Below are 25,182 nucleotides of genomic sequence, written 5' to 3' on the forward strand. Positions count from 1 at the left end.
ATCAGCTCAAACCAGTCAGGCCATTCTCCTCTGACCTCTGGCATCAACAAGGCATTTGTGCCCACAGAAGAGCCGCTCACTGGATAATTTCTCTTTATCTGACCATTCTCTGTAAACACTAGAGATGGCTGTGCCTAACATCCCAGTCGATCAGCAGTTTCTGAAATACTCAGACCAGCCAATCAACCATGCCAACTTCAAAGTCACTTAAATTCACTTTCTTCCCCATTCTGATGCTTGATTTAAACTGCAGCAGATCATCATGACCATGTCTACATGCCTAAATGCATTGAGTTGCTGCCATGTGATTGCCTGATTAGAAATTTGCATTAAGAAGCAGTTGGACAGATGTACCTAACAAAGTGGCCAGTAAGTGCATCCTATAATAATGCACAGAGAGCAAAATGACACACCTCAATTTTTATTTACATTATAAATAATGCAGTTCAGTTAAAATATCACACACAGACATCAATCATTATCATTACTGTGAGTGAAAGCCATTATTTTCCACATGAATATAGTGTTTTGCCAAGTACCTGTTACAATTACAGCTGGGACAGTATTCAAAATAAGCTGAATCACATTTTGAGTTTGTTTTATGTAACGCTAAAAACATCAAAAGCAAAACAAAGTCATTTGCATCTTCAGGAAGAAGGACTATGTACAACAAAATCACTAGATGAATTCAACCGAGCAAATCCACCTACATTTTCATCCGCAAATAAAGAAATGTCTTTGTAAATATAGTGTTTGTTGCTAAAACTTCTGCATTCCCCCAATCATGTAAGTGTTTCTCAACCATGTTCCTGGAGGACCACCAGCACATTTTCCATGTCTCCTTCACCAAACACACCTGATTCAGATCATCAGCAGAGACTGAAAGACCTGTACTGGATGTGACAAAGGAGACATCCAAAACATGCAGTGTTGGTGGTCCTTCAGGAACGTGGTTGAGAAACACTGAATTAGGGGACCAAGTGTTTAAGAATGAGCGTACCGAGACTTTTAATTCCCTTAAAAGCACAAAAATTGGATGATGTTTAAATTTAAATTTTTTAAGTACACAGTAGAAGCAGCAAAACATTTTACACATACATATACAAACACTCCTTTACCCAAACATCCCACACAACAAGGCATGGAAGGTGAAACACCCTACAGTGAACAGGACTAATGTGCATTAGAGATGCTGATATGTGGTGTTATGATCGCATAAATAAAACTGTAATCATATTTAAAGATAGTTCAACCCAATTTGCTGTATGTTCACTCCCCCTCAGGCTGTAAAAGATGCTACCTTTTTATTTATTAGATCAGATTTCAAATATTTTTTATCTGAAACTATGATGATTAAAAAAGAAAATGCAAGTTTACAGCTTTGAGAGTCAAACAAATTAATAAAATATACAGGCAAAAGAACTGCAGATTCTGACAATACACTAAGCCACAGGTGTCAAACTCAGATCCTGGAGGGCGGCAGCTCTGCAGTTTACTTTCAACCCTGCTTCAATACACTTACATGTGGGTTTTAAACAAGCCTGAAGGACTCAATTAGTTTGATCAGATGTGTTTAATTAGGGTTGAAACTAAACTGTGCAGAACGGTGGCCCTCCAGGAACTGGCTTTGACAGCTGTTCAATTGCATTATTACTTTTAGTGTCTGTATTTGTTTTGTTTTGACTCTCAAAGTGCTAATCACCATTGCTTTGCATTTTCTGAATCCACAAATACCCCAGTTTCACCAAACAAATCTTTAATTTTCAACTTCTGTACATCTTAAATGGCCTGAGAATTACTAAATGAACAGCGACATCTCAATTTGGTGAGAACTATCCATTTAAGAGGACGTATTAGCAGCTATCTTGAAGATTTAAAATGGTAGATCAAATCAAAGTTAGACTACAAATATTTTATAGCTTCCCGAACTCTCGCCCTTTTTTGATCAGCTGCACAAATGTGACAAGGATACATTTGCATAAAATACATAACAGCCGACTGTATAAGCATTAAAATAAAGCAGATGGAATGGTAAGTGCGGAGATTTTGTTTCGAGAGCAGCCGTTGCGTTTTGAAACATGCTTTTCCCGTCACAGAACATGATGCTACGCTAACCTGCAAACACTTGTGGCTGAAGTGGAGGTGGCAGCCTGTCGTTCTCCACGTTTTCGGCATCGATCGCTGATGCGCGTGGTTTGATGTCCAGCGGGTATCGCTCCAGGATCTCCTGCACCTCGCGGGCCACGCTCTCCTGCCATTCGGTCAGCTCCGCCTCCAGGCTCTGCGCCCCCTCGATGACCTGCTGCTGTCTTTTCTCCAGGCTGGACAGGACACTGAGGTTGTGTTGGATCTGAGTGAGCACTGGATTTACACGAGAGCCACTTTGGGGCCAGCCTGCCGGATCGTCTTGCCTTCGAGGAGAAGCCTGGCCTGACATGTAGCGCTCAAAATCCTCAGGGCTGAGATTTAATGACTGGGCGTCCAGCTTCTCTATGAAGGCAACGGCACAGCACTGTAGGGAAATAAATGATGAAAAAACTGAGACATCCGAGAAAAAAAAAAAAAGACTAAAATAAAATATACTTAAAAGCCTTTTACAAAAAGCACAATAACTTTAAATATAAATATAACAATAAATGTAGATGTGCACACACACTGACAAAAATAACAATCTGTTTATTTTAAGGTAATAGTTTTTCATTCTGCATTGCTCCCTTGTAACCAACAGTGTGCTATTAGCGCATCTGACCAGTGAATCCAGCTTGTGTAATCAATCTCTAACACACACTATTTTTCCCAGCAATTTAAAAAAAGAAAACACAAAGACGCCTAAAACTAACACTGGACCCCTGAGATTGTTTTATTTTATACTTGCCAGGCTGGCTTGCATAAATTCTGTGTATGTTTTATTAATATTTCCTATACTTTAACTAATTGTTTCCAAGATAGTAATCATTTTTAAATAATCTTTGAAAATTGGGCTTAACATCAAGCAGTGAGCTTTTCCACAAGGTCATCTGTGGCTTTAAAATTCATGAGTCATTCTGATAGTGACCCCAATGATGTTGCTTGCCCATATCTTAATTGTTCTAGATGTGGTGTGAATTCGCCAGTTGTTTTGTATTCATGAATGATTTTTAGAATGTGTTTATTGTCATCTTTTTATTTATTATGCTTAGTCTGAATGAAATGCCATGGGTCAAACAAATAAATTAATCCAGAAGACAAGACTAGACTAAACGTAGGAACGTTTATTCTCAGCTGATGTCTGGCTAGTCATTTTGCACATTTCAGATGTAATTTTTGGTGGTCTCACAATTTCAATTTTGACAGCAAATCTCATTATGGGATTGAATTAATTGAACAAATTTAAATAGCATTTAAATAGCAAATTCATTATAGCATTATAGCATACAGTACTCGGCTTTCATTATTAATATTTAAACATATTTAAGCTTTTTTGTATTTCCAAGAGCTGCTGAGTTCAGTTTGTTACTCCTGTTTTGCCTATAATAATAGCCATTTGGATATTGGATATGTTATATATTTTTTTAAGATTTTAAAAACGTCTATACTTTCATGCAAAAAAAATCTACATTTTATTAAATATTAAAATATATTACATTAATAATACCAAATTTCATTAAAAATTTTTTTGAAATGTCAATATTAATTCCATCATTACAAAACTTTTATTTATTTATTTATTTTTTAAATAGGAAATTTCCTTAATATCCAAATTTTCCTCTCAGGGCATCCCAAATTCATAACCGCCTCTCTAATGTTTCCTACAGTAGGTAGCATTAGCTCTTTTCTCACAGCATCTGAAATGTCCGACCCCCCCTGCTCTGATTGGTCAGATGGTTTGTTATGGGTCATCCATTTACAGTATATGTCTGAAACCAAACATTCACTATGTATGTGAGGCGAGCATGTCTGAATTTATAGACAACTCATATTATTTGTAAGTTGAAAATATTTTTTTTTTCTTAAAAGTAAAGAAAAAATAATTGTTTGCACTTTTAATATAGTTGAAATCTAAAAATGTACTTTCTGTTTGTTGTCAGTTAAAATCTCAGATTACGACTGTCTGAGGGCACGGCTAACATACTTAACCACAGCAACTCCAACAGTCAATTTTGACAATAAACAGAAATGGTGAGGAGGAGGAGTCTGTTAGGCTGCAATAACTCTCCTCAAACACTTTTCTCGACCTTTCTGAATGAAATGCTTACTTTACTACATCCAATCAGCTCGCAGCAGAAAAAACAAGCCACACCCACTGTTTTCTCATTTTATCTTTTGTTTCTCTATGAACTGTCACAATACGAAAAAAAAAAACGGTCGCAGCTTCCGGCTCATGTGGACTTTTAAGAGTCTTTGACAAACTACTAAATCATATGAACATATAAGAACCGAATAACTTGCAAAACAACAACAGAGTCACTCTATTATTAGTTTGTTTAAACATAATTTTTTGGCCACCCTTAATTATGTGTGGACCCACCAGGTTGGTGAAGTAATATCCATCCTCTCCTGTCATGAGTCTTGAGGGGTTGCAGAAGCGTGTGATGTACTGGATGTTGGACTGCAGTCGTGGCGGGTTTGCCTTCAGTACGATATAGATGAGGGTGGGCAGGAAGTCATCTGCAGAAGCTGGCTCGTTCTTAGTGACCCTGATGGCATTAAAGATATGCTTGCTGCAACTGGTGATGCACGCCAGTTTATCCCGGGGCACACGCTTGGAGTCCATCTCAATGATATCTGTGGCATGACAAATCCATAATCAAACAATACTGTATTTGACACCAGCAACTAAGAGAGAAAAATAGCATGATGCTCGGCTGACTCACCGGTGATGGCTTTGACTACACTATCAGAGACTTCTGGAATCTCCTCTTCCACAGGAACGCACAACATCTGAATGGTTACCCAGTGTAAGGCTCTGGAAAAACCATCCATCCATTACCAAGCGAGTTAATCAAGACTGCAGATTCTTTTAAAGCGTAAATGCCTCATATTCTCTTGAGGAGTATGTTTTTTAATAAGAAAAAAGGAGGTTAGCAGTGTTATCATGTAAAACTTAGTATTGTGACCTTGGTAACAGAAATAAATTGGACATATATAATATAAAAACACTAAAACCAAAACCCTAATAAATAAAGCTAAATAGAAATATGAAAATAATTAGATTCTGATCGGATTTTTGTTTTCAGAAAAAATTTGGATTTTTAAAAAATAATAATAAATAAAAAATGGAAAATAAATGAGAAAATATTAAAAGCTATTAGGTGACACAGTGGCTCAGGGTTAAGCACTGTCGCCTCACAGCAAGTAAGGTCACTGGTTCGAGTCTGTGTCCATTGGCATTTCTGTGTGGAGTTTGTATGTTCTCCCCGTGTTCTCCCCGGGTGCTCCAGTTTCCCCCACAGTCAAAGACATGCGCTGTAGGTGAATTGATTAAACTAAATTGGCTGTTGTGTATGAGTGTGCATGTGAGACTGTATGGGTGTTTCCCAGTACTGGGTTGCAACTGGAAGGACATCCACTGTGTAAAATATATGCTGGATAAGTTGGCGGTTCATTCTGCTGTGGCGACCCCTGTTGAATAAAGAGACTAAGCCGAAGGAAAATTAATGAATGAATAAAAGCCATTATAGAAAAATAGAAAACATTACTTTAAATTTTAATAAACAATATAATTCATTCATTCATTTTTGGCTAAGTCCCTTTATTAATCTGGGGTTGCCACAGTGGAATGAACCACCAACTTATCCAGCAAACGATTTATGCACTGGATGTCCTTCCAGCTGCAACCCATCACTGGGAAACACCCATACACACTCACTCACATACATACACTACGGACAATTTAGCCTACCCAATTCCCTATAGCGCATGTCTTTGGACTGTCGGCGAAACCGGAGCACCCGGAGGAAACCCACGCGAACAGGGGAAGAACATGCAAACTCCACACAGACAAGCCGATTGATCCAGCCAAGGCTTGAACCAGCGACCTTCTTGCTGTGAGGCGCTCGTGTTACCCACTGCGTCACCGTGACGCCCTAAGCAATACAATATATAGAATAAATTAAAAGTTTTTAAAAGTAGAAATTTAAAAAAAGGAGAAGAAAATTTTAGAATTGTGACCTTGGAAACTGAAAAAAATTTGACATATATAGTATAAAACACTAAAATAATAAAAAATAAAAAAAGCTAAATAGAAATATGAAAATATTTAGACTAAAAAAATGGAAAAATAAATTGTAAAATATTAAAAGCTATTGTAGATAAATAGAAAAAGCTATTATAAAATGTTATTAACAATGCAATAATTTGTTAACTAAAATAAAGCTTTTAAAATAATTGCCTGAATGAAAATAATTAGAGCTAAAATGCAAAAATCACAAATAAAAACAGCAAATTAAAACAAAAATAGCTTAAACTAACTCAAAGCAAACAAAAAAGACAAAAAGTTTAAAAAGTGCAAAGAAAAACTGAACTAAAATGAAAGTAAATACTGAAAATATTATGTAAACTGAAAATAAAAATATTAAGAATAAATTGACTAATGAAAATGAATTGGAGCTAAAAAAATAACTAAAAGCAAATATAAAAAAATAAATAAAACAAAATAACTTTAATGAACTGAAAGTAAACAAAAAAGACAATACAAAATTGCAAAACTGCAAGGGAAAACTGAACTAAAATGAAAGCAAAAAGTGAAAATAGGATAATAAACATTAAATAACATTGGCTGACCTAATCCTGTGCTGCGTGGCCAGGTCTTTTTTCTCATCATCTGAGGTTTCTGGACAAAAGACGCTCTTGTAGAGTCGAGTCATGATGTATTTTTCCACTTGATCCATCACCCTGTCCACTTTCTCAGAGGAGCCTGAAGAAAAAACAACATATTAAGGTTTACAAATGTACAGTGTTTCTGATTAACAACTTCAAACCATAAGTAGCATTAAAGTTCGAAGAATTTAAATGAGCATTTAAATGGTCTGGAATCGGTGTTACTTTTTACAGTTTGTTACATAACTTTGCCACATCACCAAGATGAACAATAATTTTCTTTTAGATGCTTAACAGACATGGTGGCTTCGTGTAAAGGGTCAGGGTTAATAGTGTTAACTAAAACTATTTCACATTTAAATAAAGAGGAACTTTAATTCAATATACAAATGAATCAATGAAAAATGTTTTTAAATTATTCATATGTATAAATAGAATAGTATTTAAAAACAATATTCTGACTAAAAATCAATGATTTGCCTATTCATTGGCTAATTGTTACTTATACATTTCACATTTGCAAACATTTTAAAAAGCTTATTTCAAGATCATTCATTCATTTTCTTTTTGGCTTGGTCCCTTTATTAATCAGGTGTCGACACAGCGGAATGAACCGACAACTTATCCAGCATATGATTTAAGCAGCAGATTCCTTTCCAGCTGCAACCCAACACTGGGAGTTTGTTCAAGTTTACTGGATAATTTCATATAATTGGCAAAACTAATGTTTCATCCAACAAAAATGCACCACATTTGATGGTTGACTGGAATGTCAGGCATTTTAAATATAGTCATGTGCCTGTTTGTTAACATTTATTACACATAAAACAGTACATACAATTATGCATACACACATGCATACAAAACAATTAATAATGAAGATTTTCAATTTGTAGATACACCCGTTTCACAAATAACATTTTTAACATAATTGCCTCCCCCAATACCAGCCCCACCTACATGCAAAAAAAATATTTTCGACCAATTACAGCAAATCATCCAATCAGACACTCAAACCAGTGAATTTCTTTATTTACAACTGATTGAGTGATTCATCACTGCGGGGTTTCTCAGAAGCTTGAACCCTACCTTTAAAATGATTCAAGAGTCGGTCAGACATGCCCTGATAGAAGTCTTGCACACATTCAGACAGTTCTTCAGCGCTGAGATCCTGCTGAGAGAAAATACAAAATATAATGTTTACTAAAATGATTAAAGAGCCACTATTATGAGTTTTTAAAAATGACCTTCCCTGCAGTGTGTAACACTGAGCACCGTGTTTAAAACGATTGATTCTTTAGGGAAATAGCTGCTCGGAGTCGAATAAATGAATCAAGTTGGGTTCAGAAGTGAACGCGTCAATGTTGATACGGTACATCACCAAATATGTAGTGCCAGATCCGGTAAAACATGAATGCGCCTTTCCCATCAGACACTAACGGAGCGCAGGGGTCATAGGACTGATCGTGACGGGAAGATGACGATTACTGACAGATAGAGATTCGGCTGTAGGGAATAAAAGGTTAAAGTTCATTTTCACAACAATCCCACAGTATAGCCAATCGTGTGCTTGCAACGCCAGATTCGTCGACCGTTTATGTTTGTTTGTTTATTGTTTGTATACTTTATTGTCCCTTAAGGGGAAATTGTCTGTAGACTCACACAGCACTTCAGCAGGTTCTGACACAATAACAATTTAAAAAATAAGCCAACATGCAAAAGAATTACATATACTATCGTTCAGTGTTCAATAGTCTGATTGACACTGGAATAAAAGAGTTCTTAAGCCTGTTCCATTTCCAGCGGAAAGTTCTGTATCTTCTTCCAGAAGGTAAAAGATCGTAAAATGGGATGAGTTCATGCGATGAGTTACTCAAAATTATTTTCGCTTCATTCAGAGTGCATTGCTCGAAGAGTGTTTGTATACTAGTAAAAGTTTCAGATCCTATTAGTTTTATAGCAGTTCTGATAATATAAAAAAAATTTGATTTCAAATTTACAGAAAGATTGCCATACCATGTAGATAGACCATATCTGATAACACTTTCAAATACAGGTTGATAAAATAAGTACATGATTTTCTTATCAACACCATAAAACTATTACCTTCGTAGAAAATACAGTCTTTGGTGAAGCTTTTCACAGATCCAGTTTACGTGAGTGTCCCATGTTAGAGACCTGTCTATGTGAATGTGTCTATGTGTTTACTATTAAAGGAAAGAGCAGCAGAGACTTTCATGTAAGGGACTTTGTCAGACTTTGGCAGGGACTTTGTCAGTAACTAAGTTCGTATGGACCATTTTCTTCTTCTTCCGGATCGTAACATGCAAGTGTGATTAAAATTGTAGCCTCATTTTGTGCAGTTTGCAAAATATATATCTAATAGTGTGTTGTAAGCTGTAATCGCTCCACGCGATTTGTGATCACTTATCTATTATAGATCAGTGGTTATAATGTAGCTCATAGGTTAAATCTTTATTGGGCTATTTCATCCAAAACCCAGTGGCGTAGCGGACGGGCCCGCAGGGCACGCACCGCGGGGGGGCCCCGCGTGATTATGGGGCCCCACGTCGTCGCGATTTTTAATAATTGAAAATCCAGGAACCGCAATAATCAAACTCTTGGGAACAACTGTGGTCGGAACCAAAGTTTACAGGTCTGTGTTCTCTGAACTCCGCTCAGGCGGTGGACTACTTCATTCTGATTGCTTGCCGCCGAACCGCGTCATAGCCAATGAAGACGCGTCGCTGTTTCTCGCCGCCGGTTCTCGTTAAAAAAATGAATGACTTCTGGCTACTTTGACGCTCTCGCCACTTTCGGTTTGTGATCGCTCCTCAGTTTGTGAAGGATTCCCCGCGTAGTCACGCCACTCCGCCTCCTTTCCCCGCTCCTCAATTTGTGACATAGATATATACACTAGATATCGCATAGGGACCCTGAGCATGCGTCTATAGCGCCGCCACATTGGTACAGTGCTCCCAGGACAAATGTCATTCAACCGCACTAGTCAAGACAGTGTTATTACGTGAAGATGCAGGACTTAAGCGCTGTCTACGAGTGTAGTAACGAGCAAACAAAGAAAACAAAGCACAAAGGCAGAACATTTCATAGGATTAAGTTTTTTACGTTTTTGTATGTTTTTTGTGCTAAACAGGTCACGTTATTGATAATAATAGCTATAGTCACTTACTGCATTCACCATAAGGCAAAGTAGCACCAACTCGCACTAAACACTCGGTTTATGCTAGGTTTGTTGAATAAATCAGCAAACAATGCAAAAGAAATATGACAAAGAGATGCTGTGGTGCCAGAAACTTGTCGGCTAGTGAACGAGTCGTTCGTAACGGAGATTCACAAACGAATCGCTCCTCCGTCAGTATGAGAAGTGAAAGCAGGAGAGGTGTATTTCAGCACATGATTAGATCAAATTTAACAGGGGGTGAATAGTACATTTCCATACACACAAACACAAGCTTTTTGTCAGGAATGCCCGTGCGATAAGTGATCCATCAATGTAGAAAAGTGATGTCAAATAAAAATGTTCATTATTAAAAAAAATGCATACTACCATCCAGGAAAACTCCCGATCATAGACATATGTGTATATGTGTATATCTATGTGTATATCCCCCCCCACCCCCCCCCGCCTTCAACTGGGGGCCCCGTCGGTGATCCCTGCAGGGGGGCCTCCCCATTTTGCGCTACGCCACTGCCAAAACCCTGTTAAAAACGTGACGCCTCACGCAAAATAGGGGTTTGGGAACAAATGAATCGATAAACAAATCATACGGGAGTCATTGGGATAATTAGGTCAAAATAAATGCATATTATAAAACAATGAAAGTGTCATTGTGTCAAGCATATCAGACTGTTGTTGGTGACCCGCAAAACCAAAATATGATCTTATATAATGCATAATAGGGGCACTTTAATAACATCAAAACATTATGTAAACTTTATGTAAGCCTGATCCTCACCTTTTTATTCCCCATGCTGTCAATAAATGCACGACTGTGTTTGTGGATCTCTCTGCCAGGCTTATGCAAGGTCTTGAGGAACTCCACAAAGTCTCGTGACACGCGATCGGTCTCGATGCTGGACTGACGGGTGATGGACGGACTGGGCGTTTTTGCCTCATGGCTCTCTGAGGAATACAAATATGCACACAGTATGTTTACAAAACTAATTTATTAAACTAGTTGGATGTTAAAGAAACACTCCACCTTTTTTAGAAATATGTTTAATAAATCCAGTCGGCTGATGTCCGAGTATGGAAAGAGCACTTTTAGCTTAGCTTAGAATAAATGACTGAATCGGATTAGACTAGGGGTGTCAAACTCATTTTAGCTCAGAGGCCACATGGAGGAAAATCTATTCCCAAGTGAGCCGGACTGGTAAAATCATGGTATATATAATTTAAAACAACAACTTCACATTGTTTTCTTTGTTTTAAAACGATAAACATAAAACATGAGACGCTCAGAACAACACAATCTCACGGCAATTCGTTACTTTTTGATTTAGCGGCTAATTTATATTAATTTGTAAGATCTCATTCGTACAATTTAGTACGATCTGCTTATCCACCGATGACGATTTGATTTAGGGGTGTGGTTGGGTGTGATGCCTCCTTTTTTTATATTGTACGATTTCGTATGACCGAACTCAAACTAATTAGTTACTAAACTGACCAAACGTGAAATAGTTATGTTTTCTCATGAGAACACCTCAGTGTGGTATAGCAGGCCATAGATGTGATCTTTCTCTCTAAGAGGGCTCTCAAACTGATGCTAATTTAGGTTCCTGAATTGGATGAAATTAACAGTTTGCAATCGCGCCATTCAGTGGACACAACTGGAACAGCAGTTTTTTTTATGGAAAAATTGCATCTCATTTTTATCCTTTACAGAATCATCTCGCAGGCCAGATTAAACTCGTTTGCGGGCCGGATCCATACGTTTGACACCCTTGGATTAGACCATTAGCATCTTGTTCAAATAATAAAAAAAGAACATTTTTGAAAATTTTCCTATTTAAAGCGCGAGTCTCCTGGGGTTAGATCGTGTACTAAATGTACCTGTAGTTACATCGTGTACTAAGACAGATGGAACATCAAAAGTTGCTATTTACTAGGCTGATATGCCTAGCAATTATACTCTCATTCTGGTGTAATAATTAAGAAACTTTGCTACCATACCATGGCTCCAGCAAGTGCAATGATATAATGAAGTGCATGAAAGGAATTAAGAGAAGAGAATACTCATACAGATTAGTCAAACTTTAAATAGGAAAACAATCAAATCTTTATTAGATGCTAATGGTCTAATCCAATTCAATAATTTATGCTAAGCTAAGCTAAAAGTGTTCCTGTCAGACCCAGAGAATGGCTTCAAAAATGATAAAACTTAACTTTAACTCTAGTGGGGTTGTAAAATTATCTTATTTTCCAAAAAACATGGAGTGTTCATTTAGAGAGATAGTTCACGCAAAAATTAAAATTCTATTATTTCATCTCCCTTTACTTGATCCAAACTGATTTGAGTTTCTTTCTTCTATTGAACACAAAAGCAGATATTTTGAAGAATGCTGGAGGCTGGTGCTTTTATAAAATGACACAAATCTTTTGATTTGTTTACTTTTGTGTTCAACAGAAAAAACAAACCTTTTGGGGTGAACTATATCTTTAATATAGATCAAATGCAAATGGACGTTAGCGTTCTTCACAGAATGTCATGTGAAATTAAGTCCTTTCCCATCATTCTCACTACAACTGAAGTCCAATGAGTAGTCAATGTTCCTCAAGAATCAACAAAATAGCTTGAACAGAATTACTCATGACATTCTGCACAGAGTAAAGAACAATTCCATCAACTAAACAACATAAAAAGTCACAGCATAAGTCCAAATCAATTTGTAGCCAGTTCAGAAGTAGGCCATTACACTGAAATATTGATCTGTCACCATGCTAACACCTTTGACATCATATCAGAGTCAAAGAATGAAATAGAGAAGCTGAATGAATTGAGTAACTGCATGCTTTGGCTAACACTACACAGATGCAGTTACACCTGTTTTTCTAAACGCTCCATTGACTAATGAGGCGTTCCAAGAGTTTCAGCCTGAATGCAATAATGCATGCAGCTCACATACAACACTGGTTTGTTTTCTGTGATTTGTGCTGATGGGCTACAGTGATGTGGCACTAATACCCACCTCTCAGTCTCGATACCAGAGCTGCCACCAGATTGACAAGAAAAGAGGAGGACGCATGACAATGAGACAGTGAACATGGAAAAAAAATTGGTAGGGTGATCAATCAGGTATTTAATGATGCCCACACACATACACATACTGTACATTATTGTATATGCGGTTTACAAGGATTCTCCATATGCGTAATGCCTTATATACTGTAAGAACTGCTTACTATTTGCTTACTACTTAATAACCCAACCCTCACAAGAAACCTGTGGCAAAATTTAAATGACTAATACCCCATTAAGTATGATTTTTTATAAGGAACACCACTTTTAAAACTCCCCTAGAGTTAAACGGTAGAGTTTTACCATTTTTCACCTTCCCCTTGTCTGACAGAAGTACTTTTAGCTTAGCATAAATCATTGTATTAGATTAGACCCTTAGCATTAACTTCAATAAGCGCATAAGAATATAAATCAATTTCTTATTTAAAGCCTGACTCTTCTGTAGCTGTGTACTAAGACCAACAGATAATAAACAGTTGATAGGAACTAATTTGCTGCTGTATCATGGCACTGTTACCTAGTTAGGGACTATTTTCAGGTGCTATATAATATCATGATTACGGAATAAGAGTATAGCTCCAAGCCATATTGGCCTAGAAAATAGCATCTTTTCATTTTCCGTCTATCTCACATGATGTAAGAAGATTAAAACTTTGGGAAATTTTTTAACTTAAACTCTTTTTTTTTTTTTTTAAATGTGATGCTAATGGTCTAATTCGATTCAATGATTTATGCTAAGCTAAGCTAAAAGTGCTCCTGCCAGTCCCGGAGATTGGCTGAATGGATTTAAAACATAATGTGTAATGTGTATTTATATTATATTATATATAGTATTTTATTATATTATTGTGTATGGCCATACACACAAAGCACTTCACATTCATGAGGGGGGTCTCTCCACACCACCACAAGTGTGTAGCATCCACTTGGATGATCCAACGGCAGCCACAGGACAACGGCGCCAGTGCGCTCACCACACACCAGCTATTGGTGAAGTGGAGAAACAATGATACAGCCAATTCAGTGGATGGGGATGATTAGTAGGTCATGATGGGTAAGGGCCGATGGAGAGAATATGGCCCGGACACCGGGGTTACACCCATACTCTTTTACTACAAGTGCCATAGGATTTTTAATGACCACAGAGAGTCAGGACCTCGGTTTAACATCTCATACGAAAGACTGACAGCATAGCACCCCCTTCACTATACTAGGGCATTAGGGCCCACACAGACCACAGTTTGAGCACCCCCTGCTGGCCTCACTAACACCACCTCCAACAGCAACCTTGTTTTCCCATGTGGTCTCCCATCCAGGTACTGACCAGGCTCAGCCCTGCTTAAATTTAGTGAGTACCTGGTCTTGGGCAGCAGAGTGATAAGGCTGGTAAAAAAAAAGTGAAGTGTTCCTTTAAGGACACTTGTATGCCCTTGTGAACCATCTTAAAATTGCAATACCCAAGTTATAACCAAGCCACTATACCATTTTACGTCCTTGTAAACCACATAAACCAGATCACACACCCACACACACACATCTAACATAAACAAGTGATTAAACCAATACACACACTACAGTATGGAATCAGGGTAGTACGTCACAAAGAACATGAAATGTTTGTTGCGCTCTGTGAGATACCCTTTAACCTGTTCAACACAAAACATAGGGGTCGACCGCAGAAAGGACAAACACTGCAAACTCCACCCACTCTCCCTTTTCATAACCCCAGATTTTCCTCCAGGCTCAGTCGGTTACCTTCAGTGGGGGAGCTCATTTCCCAGGGTTGGGTAAAAATGCCCTTCAGATCCCTCAGGAGGTTTTCTCCATGGCTCTCTCTCCTGCCTGGCAACTTCTCCTCTTTCTCTTTCTCTCTTTCTTTTTCGGGGGGGACTAAAACACCCAGGGTGGGCAAGGGAAACGGGCGAAAGGGAGGGGTGAAATGATGAAAAATGTGGTGGTGGTGGCAGAGGCGGGATGAATAGTGAAACAAAGAGTGGGAGAGTAGGGGCGAAGATCAGATAGAATATAACGAGAGATGAAGAAAACAAAACTGAGAGGTGAAGGGTGGATCACTTGTTCAAATAAAACCATCAGATAGACAAATGATGAAATGATATGATCGCAAATGAATAAATAAATGCATCAAAGCAAGGGAGGATTAAATACACTACCATTTAAAAAGTCTAGGGGGCAGTAAACAAATTAAATAAATGCATTTATTTTGGATCGATTACAAAAATATGATTAGGATCTTATGATTTCCATAATGGAGCAAATGCGGACGGAATTGAGAAATAAAGTCACAATAACAGGATTATCCCTGGGAAGTCATGGTATTTGGAATAATAGGGTAAATGCAGAGCTAGTGTTTCTTCCCATAATGATAAACTTCCGGTGAACGACTAATGTAACGTTTTTCCATTTTATACGGTTCCTTTTACAGCATTTATGTCGTAATGTAATAAAATATAATCAGTTAAATAGATTTTGCCATTCATTTAGTTGTTCAAGTGTAAAACCAGATGAAAAGTCGTTTACATGTACACTGCTGTCAGGATTTGCAGGCTAGCGAAGAAGCTCCATTGAATGTACTGGGGTAACATAAATGCTCATGTTTTAAAGACCTGACGGGGAAAAATGTAATTTAATGCAGTGCTTCTTGTACATTCTGATACCCCTTTATATCACTCAGGCAGTGGAGACGGCTAATTTTTAAAGAAAGAAAGAAAACAGACCTTAAACGTGCCGATTTTGTAATGGCATACAGTTCACCGGAAGTGCGTGACCCAGGTTACTGACAAACTAAAAGTACTTCTGCATATATTTAGATCAATAAATCAAGATTAGCAGTGCACACAATATCAAATCGTCATGTTGACTACTGTTTGTGAATATAAAACTGTAAACAGCATTGACATTTGCATAAATGTTTGTTAAAACAATGACAAAAGGAAAGCTTTCTATATTCTTTGTTCATAGTATTCCAGTTTTAATTTATTGTTTTTCCAAACAATCGCAGCTATAATGAGCGTAAAACAGCATAAAAATAGGGATGTAATGATTCACCATGAGTCAGTTAAAACTGACTCAAATATGTGGCAATTCAAAACAGTTGAAATGTTAAATAAATCGTGATACATTTTGACCAGTGGGGAGGCTGTGTTTACAGGCGAATCAGCGGCGAGCAAGAAGTGGGGCAGCAGAGTAAAATGAAAGCAGTGAAGTGCGCCAGACAAAACAACAAACTGTGTGCAAATACTGCAAAAAGATGTTTACTTACACTAACAGCAGTGTTGGGGAGTAACTAGTTACACGTAACGGCGTTACGCAATTTAATTAAAAAATAAATATAACAGTAATTTGTTATATTTACTGGGAAAATATGTAATTTAATTACAGTTACTTATGAAAATGTTAAAGATTACAAATGGGGTTGCATCTGAAAAATTTTCTTTACAAGTAATGACGCTACTAGCTTAACTACATCTCTCAGTAGTTTGGCGGTAGCATCGCTACGTTAAAAATCAAATAGCTTTTTAGTAGCAAAGCTATTTTATTAGTCAAGTAGCGCAGTAGCGTCAACGCAAGCTACATTTACCAATCGCGGATCAATAAGTGATGGCACCGATATTCACAGAGGTGTGAGGCCGGTGTCTAGCCGATGAAAGTAAATCCATACGGTGGTGAAAATGATGATTTCTTCTTCTACCTGTTTTTCAGTAATCGACAACAAACTTTCTGGTGCGTTACTGCCACCTCTCGCTCTGGTTGGTGACGTCGCCAAACAATCAGGCTTACAAAAGAAATTTACTTGATGGAAAGATGACTGAGGGAGAGGTATATATATATATATATATATATATATATATAGTTTACTGTAGTAAAGGCTAAAGTATACTATGGTAATTATTATTAGCTCATGATAGTTATTTATGATACTACATTATGTTGTGTAATTTATATTAATTAATATTTTGTTTTTAAAATAGCACAAAAAAAGTGCAGCATTTATGAAAAAAATGAAAGGGCTCTTCACCTTAAATTTGTTTCAAATAATTTTGTTAAAAAATTGTGACTGAATCCTGAATCATGAGATTAGTGTTGTGAATTGTATCGAATCGTGAATCGTTACATCCCTAATCAAAAAATATTTGTAAAAATCTTGCTGACTTTAAACTTTTGAATGGTAGTGTATGTTTGACATTTCAATAATAAAGCCTTTCCATAATTACCATCATTCATGTCTAATAAATAAAGATTAAACCAATATAAATTTGCATTCCAAGACAGTCTGCGCAGTCTTTGTGACTAATCTGTCATCATCAGAAGTGGATGTTCACACACACGGATGGTCTGATTAACACAATGCATGCACAAGGTGAATGTTCAAACAGAACGAGTCCACTTTGTGGTACTGCATCTGTGTAAAACATGCAAAATTAGGGCTGCACAATATTGGAAAAAACTGACATTGTGATATTTTATTGTTCAGCGATATCGAGTATGATTTTAACATTAAATAAACAGCTTGATATGAAATAAAAAATTTGAATTTCAGGGCAATTTTGGATGATAACAGCATGATGTCACAGTGAAGCACATCTACATAAAATTGAATAAACCAAATCACACGCAATAATAAATACATTAGCCCCTTTCACACAGTGATACCGGTAAATATCTGGAAAATTTCCGGAAAGACTTTACCGGCTATCACTTTCGCATGTCGAGATGTTCATTATATGTGCGAGTGCAGGCGCTCACAGGCTGTATCACAGGCACACGCAAAGCTTGAAGGTAAACAAACAACGGCTTATCATAAGCATCTCATCGATGAATATTTACACAGGTGGCATTAAGAAGAACATATAAACGTGATCTGACTAACTTCTAGCAGCTAAATGTATCTGGAAAAATATTCAATGGCTTTTATCCTCACAAACCGCGCGGACGTAAATGCGTCTGACTGTTGTGATTGGCTAAAGCAGACGTCTCACGTCAGCACGTTCTAGACGTGCACACGCTTATTACGGGAATCTTCCTTCTGAATTCACACAGCGCAGCATTCCGGCAAATTGCCGGTAATGTTACAACTTCTCTTTCCGGAAAATAGCCAGAACGAATTTACCGGTATTTTCAAAAAGGACCTGTTCACACATACAACCTTTCCGGAAAATTGCCGGCAATTTTCCGGAAAGGTCTGTATGTGTGAAAGGGGCTAGTAAAGCAAAGTTACAAATTAAATAAATGCTTTCTGATTTTCTAACAGTATTCGGGAACACAAACTAAATATTTAAATGTAAATTAAATAACACTGTTTAATCTTCATTGCAGATATACTGCACATAAATACAATTAATGTTTCTTGAAGTTACTAAACTTTTAACTTCCTGTGCCTGAGTGCTTTAAACTGGCTTGAAATGCATAAATGGTCACAGGCTTTAAAACACATGCAAATTGTACAATTTTTGGGTAACTTTATGTTTAAGCTTTGCAATTACTCCACAATCATGTGTGCTTTTAACGCCTACTCAACTATAATCCTGATTGAACATTGTAGATCCTGCAATGTGACTAATGTGGATGTGCACAAGGCAATATCAATGCTGAAATGATATATTGTGCAGCCCTATGCGAATTGGAGCAGACCAGGAAAATAAAGTATACCTTAAGGCTTTATCACAGAGATGTCTCCAAATGAAATGATAAAATCAAACTGGAACTGTGTGTGATCATGAGGGAAGTCATTTGCATAAGAAAACAAGCCTGATTTCCAGAAAAAGTATGCAAAATTATGTAGGATTTTCTCTTTTGGGCTCTAAGGGAAAAGTGGTGATTTGGGGAAAATCTACAGCACTGATGTCTATAAAGCTGCACTCCGTTTTTACTTGTCCAGCCTATGATAATATTCATGAAGCAAGTCTAAACATAAAATAATTTAGGCAAGAGAATTAAAGGACACATTCACTCTGCTGCTGGTCTCCTGCAGCAAAACAACCCAAATCACACTGACAATCACTCCAATCTCACCCTACTCATACCTTTTTTGGGGGCTGTACGTGAGGAGGGGCTGAAGAACTTCTTTACAGTGGTGACCTTTCGGGTTTTCTCGTTGGTTTTCTTCTCCTCGAATTTGGAGAAGGTGGCGAGAGAGTGCTGGGAGTGGGACTGCGGAGGCTGGGTCTGTGAGGAACTATGACTGCTGACATAAGCGGCCTCCTCTTCTCGCTGCAGCCTGCGACAGGAAGCACATCTCCACATAAACTTCTGCTTTATGAGGGATTCATTTACTTTATAGTTTACTTACTAATTTTATTTTTTTGGTTGATAGTTCACACAAAAATAAACCTGTAATGTTGGGGAATTCATTGCGTTTTGATGAATTTCTGATTAATGTATTACTCTCATTTATATGCTTATTTGAGTGATTTTAGTATTATTATTATTATTATTATTATCTATTGTATTATTACCTGTACCTGTGGCATTATTATCAGGTATGTGTGCTTTTGTAAATAAAAAAGTCATTCTGTGTAAATGCAGTCAGAGATGAGAAGATAAATTAGAAGAGCAGCATTGTCACAATGAGGGTAGATTTTTAGATGCAAGGCCATAAGGACACCTGCGTTCTGTTCGGTAACTCATGATAAGGCACACCTGCACATGCGCCCACACTTATTTGTAATGACATCTAAAAAATATGAGTACCCATGAACTACATCTGAACTTACAGTTGACAGCTCAGTGGACAGTGAACAAGATATATTGTTGAGCATTGTTTTTTGGCTGAGTCATCACAGGAAGGAAAGAACTTAACTGGATATGGGTAAGACCCCTGAAAGACCCTGAGATTCTATTGATGGTGGGCACCTGAGAGATTTAAGATCCCATTAGCGGAGAAGCTGATAGAGGTGTGCAATATGTAAATTTGGGTGGAGTATAAAGACACAGAAATGTAATTAAACTGTGTGCAAGCCTATGTTCAGCAGACATTTGAACGACCTGTCTCTGTTGTTACTGATGCTTTAACAATAAACTGCTTTGCCTAAAGACTTCGGAGATCTCAGATTTTCTCATTTTTTGAAAAGTTTAACTTAGAGACTTAGAATATTTTGCAGACCAGAATCTTTATTCCACAACAGTAACCATTGACTTTCATTTTAGGAATCTCTAAAATTACATTTTAAGGAGTGATACCATCTTTAGCTTTTCATAAAGTGCTTTTTTTCCAGTTAACATGGATGAAAACATACTAAAATACATGTTTAAGTTTTATTGTTGCGCTTTATCAATATGCACCTGTAGACTTAAACTACAATACATATTTTCAAATTCTGTTTTCTTACAATTGTTTTCTTTCTTCCTTCATGGAGTCTTCAAATTGGACTTCAGCTGAACTTACAAACACCAGACCTTACAGTTCTGTTCACATGTAAATTCTGATCCATACTATACATACAGACTTATTCTAGTTCGGAGTATTTGTAAACATTTTTTGACTTTAATGTATCCAAAAAAAATAAAAAATAGAATCTTAAAACCGACTTCATCCGAATTTTCAAAAAAATCTGCAAAATATGAACGTAAACTAGTGTATATTTAAAGAAGTATTGCCTCATCTGTTTATTTAAAGAACATTTTCGAGAACTTACAAGAACATATTTACAATCCTTAATTAAATCAAACAACTGGAAAATTATATTGATACCTACTAGTTCATTTTTACTCTCTTTACCTGTGGTGCCTTCTAACTGTGTGAACTACCAAAACCACTACAGTTTAATTTGATCTTCATGAGCATTAAAAGGATAGTCACCATTTCCCCACCCTTCACTTGTCACAAGTTTCACTAAAACAGAAACAATTCTGAAAAATGTTGGAGGTCTGTAACCACTGACCTCCATAAAATAGCTTTTTCCTACTATTGAAGTCAATGGTTACAGATTTCTAACATTTTTCAAAATATCTTCTTTTGTTTTCAAAAGAAAAAGAAGCAGGATAAAGGTTTGAAACTACTTGAAGGTGTGTTATTGATGAGTAAATAATAGTTTTTGTGTGAACTATCCTTTTAAATAAGCCACGAGTATGACTCACTTCTCTGCCAGAGCCCAGTCATCCTGGATCTGCCTCTGCCGAGCTTTCTGATATTCGTCCCTCCAGCACTTGGAGCACAGGCCCTGCCAGGCAGCATTGCCATAATAACCACAGCCTTTCTTACACAGCAGTTCTGATTGGTCCACATGGATCCCCCGTCTCTCCGAGCGCTGACTCATTGTATCCCTTGTGTCTAGGTAAAGACAATAAGAGTAATAATGAGCATGCATGATACTGTTATTGTGCACACTTCAATTTAAAGGGAATAATTATTCATTATTTAAACTCAGAATGCCTTTTAAGAATATTCAATTTAGTTACAAAAGGTCCATACATCATCTGTATGTGCTCGTCATGAGATTCTACAGTGCAAAGTAGTCCACAGAGTTTACTGGTTTAAGTGTAAACTGAGTTGCATGTTCCCAGCTATTGATCCAAACTGTGACATATGTCATGCTGAACCTGCAAATCTAGTTCACGTTTTGGACCTTGTTTCCTTTTTGGAAGTCTGTTTTTGATTCATTTTCAGAAATGACATCTGTTCAAATGTATCCTTTTCCGATGGCCTGTTTGGAGTTCTACTCCCTTACTGTGAGTTACCCGTTTATTTTTCTAAATTAGCAGCTTTTCTGTCATTATTGGCTAGGTGGTGTGTTTTGTTGCAGTGGAGGTCTCCTCAACCCCCATACCATACTCAATAGATTAAAGATGCCTTATTTTTGTTAAATTAGAAAAAAATAAATATAGTCAAGGTCCAGTGATCAAGTTTTCTAACATTTATTTGCCATTCATGGAGCATGTCAAATCTCTGAAACTTGAAGCAGGTACTGTCGAATGAATGGTTGAAAATCTTGCTCTTTTAGTCTGTACTTTCTAGATGAGTACTAGTCCTGATGTAGCACAAGCATAAAACTCTTCCAGACATAAAACCGCAAGTTTAAAGAATGTGCCACCCCCCTAGCATATTCAGTTTAATCCCCTTTTCTCTTGCTCTTTTAATTTATTTTTCTTTTTTCTTTTATTATCATTATTAATTTTACCTAATACACCATGCTGCCAATCTCAACTTTCGGTACTGACTTGTTTGTATGTTTAATTTGTTAAATGAATGCACATCATATATTGTTTATGCACATCATATACTGTTTGTTGCACAATATGAGGCTTATAGTGTGGTTCATTTTTATTCTTTTAATCAATTTTATACTGATAAATTTATATATATATTTTTTTTCTCTGTTACTTTTGTTTGTTAACTGTCAACAAAAAATAAATACATAAATAAATAAAAAAATAATTTAAAAAAGAATATTCAATTTAGGGTTGCACAATGTATCTTTTCAGCACTGATATCCCAATTTATGTATCCCCAATAGTAACTTTACAAGATCTGTACAGTCCAGTCAGGGTTATATTTGACCAGAAGCAAGTAACAGTTGAGAATACATGTTATTATTGGAGTGATTGCAAAGTTTATATAGTCCATCAGAAGTATCATATCCAAATATTAATAATTACTTGCCTAGATACTTTCAGTCCCATCTGATTTTATTAGTACAAAGTGGAAATAAAGTGCATGCAAAACTCAAAACACAAAAGATGCTCCTTTTCTCATTTGTATTATTTGTAAGGTAAAGTTGCCTAAAAGTTTATAGTTTTTTAAGGTCTGAGACTGTATGACTATTTCAATGAGTTTAAAATATTCAGTCACAAAAAAATGTGTTTAACTTTAAGAAAGATTAATTGAGCTTATGTACAATCAAGACAATAGTGTCGTTTTCATTTGCTTATTCATTTTCTGCACCTGAACACTGCTAGACTCCCAGACAACAATTTTGTTTCATGTGTATCATTGCTCTACTGTTTTTATTAATTATTGTGATTGATTTATTATATTTTATGCAGATACACTTCCCTACAAAGTCATCCTGATAAACATCAAATTTTTTTTTTCTCAAATGGAGCTATTCATTTCATTCGGTGAAATTAACTTAATATCACAGGAAAACAAAACACTGTCAGTTTTCCCAATATCGTGCAACCCTAATTCAAATTGTGGTATTTACTGCGATGTTCATCAATGCGCCCAAATGTTGAAGACTGAACAGGTCATTATTTCCAAACGCAAATATATTCACTTTAATCTGGCCTATGACATGCCTGAGATTGATTGAAAATGTTCTGATTCCAATTGTTAGTTCATAAATGTAGCTATTACTCACTGATAATGACACTTAATGCATTAACTAGTATTTAACAATGAGTCCCTTTTGAAAAGTCTAACCTGTTATACTTTATAATCTCTTTGGCGACTGAATTTGACACAGTTGTTTATTCTGAAAGGTTATGTACAATGAAGCTATTGCGAACACTGGCATTGTGAACTAAACATGCATGAAGCAAGTCAACAGGAGTTACATTACACAATTTGCTCTGCAGACAATACTTGCAGAGCACCACAGATATCAACATTGCTGCAAACGAGATGAGTCATTTAAAGAGCTTGACAAATGAAAATGAAAGTAATGAGATATTCATACTACCATATTAAAACTAAGATTGATATTTCAGAGGTAAATGGGAGGGAAATAAATAGTTTTACTGATTATTTAATATTAAGCTAAAGTCAATAATTTCTTAAATAAATTAGTAACTTGATTAATAAATCTGATGTCAATCAACCAATTGCGTAGAACAAACCAAAAGGAAAATGAATAATTTAAACATCTATTATAGTTTAAATGAATAAATACTTTAAGGACAAACTTTGATTAGCTAAAGTTAACTTCGATGACACTAAACTCAGCGTAATATTGGATTGACTTATATTGATTTAAGAATTTTATGTCTTATTTGACATTTAAATCCAGTAAATTGAGGTAACTTAATTATTTGTCTCTTTATTTTAACATGCGGGCAGAAACTAATCTTATAAGGCATATTTTATCTACCGAAAATAACAAAATGTCATTCAACCCGCCGCAGGCAGTCAACACATCAAGCTAGCAAAACAGCTACGTGGCTAAAAACAAACGCAACTCTTGGTTGGCAGTATATGGCATAACTCTGCAACTTTCCGTTTATAAATAGGCAAAACAACATATTTAAGAGATGAATGGCAAAATACAGTGTTTAATCTTAATACAGAGGACGTGTACCTCGTCAGCGGTCTCTTCTCCGGGTCACAACGACGTCATATCCAGGCGACTGGTGAGGGAGGGACACTGGCTGGGCTGATCTCGAAATGTCAACATTCACGAAAACGTAACCATAAAACAATTCCAGCTTCTTCTTTTAAATGGCTGTCCACATATAACATTAATTGAGACGTTACTTGGAATCTTCCACATAAGTATTTGCTAAATAACAAAGTAAAATAAATTACATATAAAATTTCAAATAGACGCTATCCTTGTAATAGTTTGAGTAAATATATGCAAGATATTGAAAACAGACAACTGGGTAAAACTATATATTTCAATGTTTCCCTCTATTTGTTGGAACAATTATTGTGGAATTTGGAGTACATTTGGACATCAAAGAGGATGACCTAACTGCAATTTGTTTACTTATTTTACCTTAATTCTTCATTCATAAATGCAAAATTTTGAAAACAGCTCCTCAATGGATTGCCTTTAAAGGGGAGTTTGCCACCCATGTAGAAGCTTTAAAAAGTAATGAAGGGTGAGAAGGCTAGACATTTGTATGATATGTTTCAAGAATATGGTTTTATTTAACCCCTTACATGGTTTCTTTGTGATGTCTGCAAGGTATTTTGTATAAGTTTTATGTTTTGTGTAAATTTTATGGCTTTATATTTGATTCACTGTATATCTGATATGTCTTAGTCAGTTTGTGCAAAATTATGTTTGGATTGAGTTTGGCCTAAATTGTTATGTTTTTGAAAGACAAAAAAATTAGTACATAAGATATTTAAAAAAAAAAACAAAAGTATATTTTGTGACTTGGAAGAAATCATTGTGCATTTTTCTTGTGAATGTAATTGTTAAATTATTTTGGACAGAAC

General features: G+C 36.4%; 1 protein-coding gene across 7 annotated transcripts; it reads right to left on the bottom strand.

Annotated features, from left to right (window-relative positions):
* Positions 1-405: 405 nt before the first annotated feature.
* On the bottom strand, positions 406-24,367 carry rabgef1 (RAB guanine nucleotide exchange factor (GEF) 1). 7 transcript variants are annotated; one of them, XM_087269036.1, is made up of 11 exons: positions 24,314-24,367; positions 21,156-21,348; positions 19,103-19,296; positions 14,817-14,951; positions 13,012-13,032; positions 10,776-10,942; positions 7,888-7,969; positions 6,763-6,895; positions 4,854-4,945; positions 4,508-4,764; positions 406-2,512 (listed from the first exon to the last, which is right to left on the bottom strand). In XM_087269036.1, exons 2-11 carry the CDS (start codon positions 21,332-21,334, stop codon positions 2,111-2,113), a joined length of 1,662 nt encoding a protein of 553 aa, XP_087125162.1. In that variant the 5' UTR covers positions 21,335-21,348; positions 24,314-24,367; the 3' UTR covers positions 406-2,110.
* Between the last annotated feature and the right edge of the window lie 815 nt (positions 24,368-25,182).

Source organism: Danio rerio, chromosome 10, assembly GCF_052040795.2.
Source record: "Danio rerio strain M-AB ecotype USA chromosome 10, GRCz13ab, whole genome shotgun sequence".
In the NCBI taxonomy this organism is placed as follows: Eukaryota; Metazoa; Chordata; class Actinopteri; order Cypriniformes; family Danionidae; genus Danio; species Danio rerio.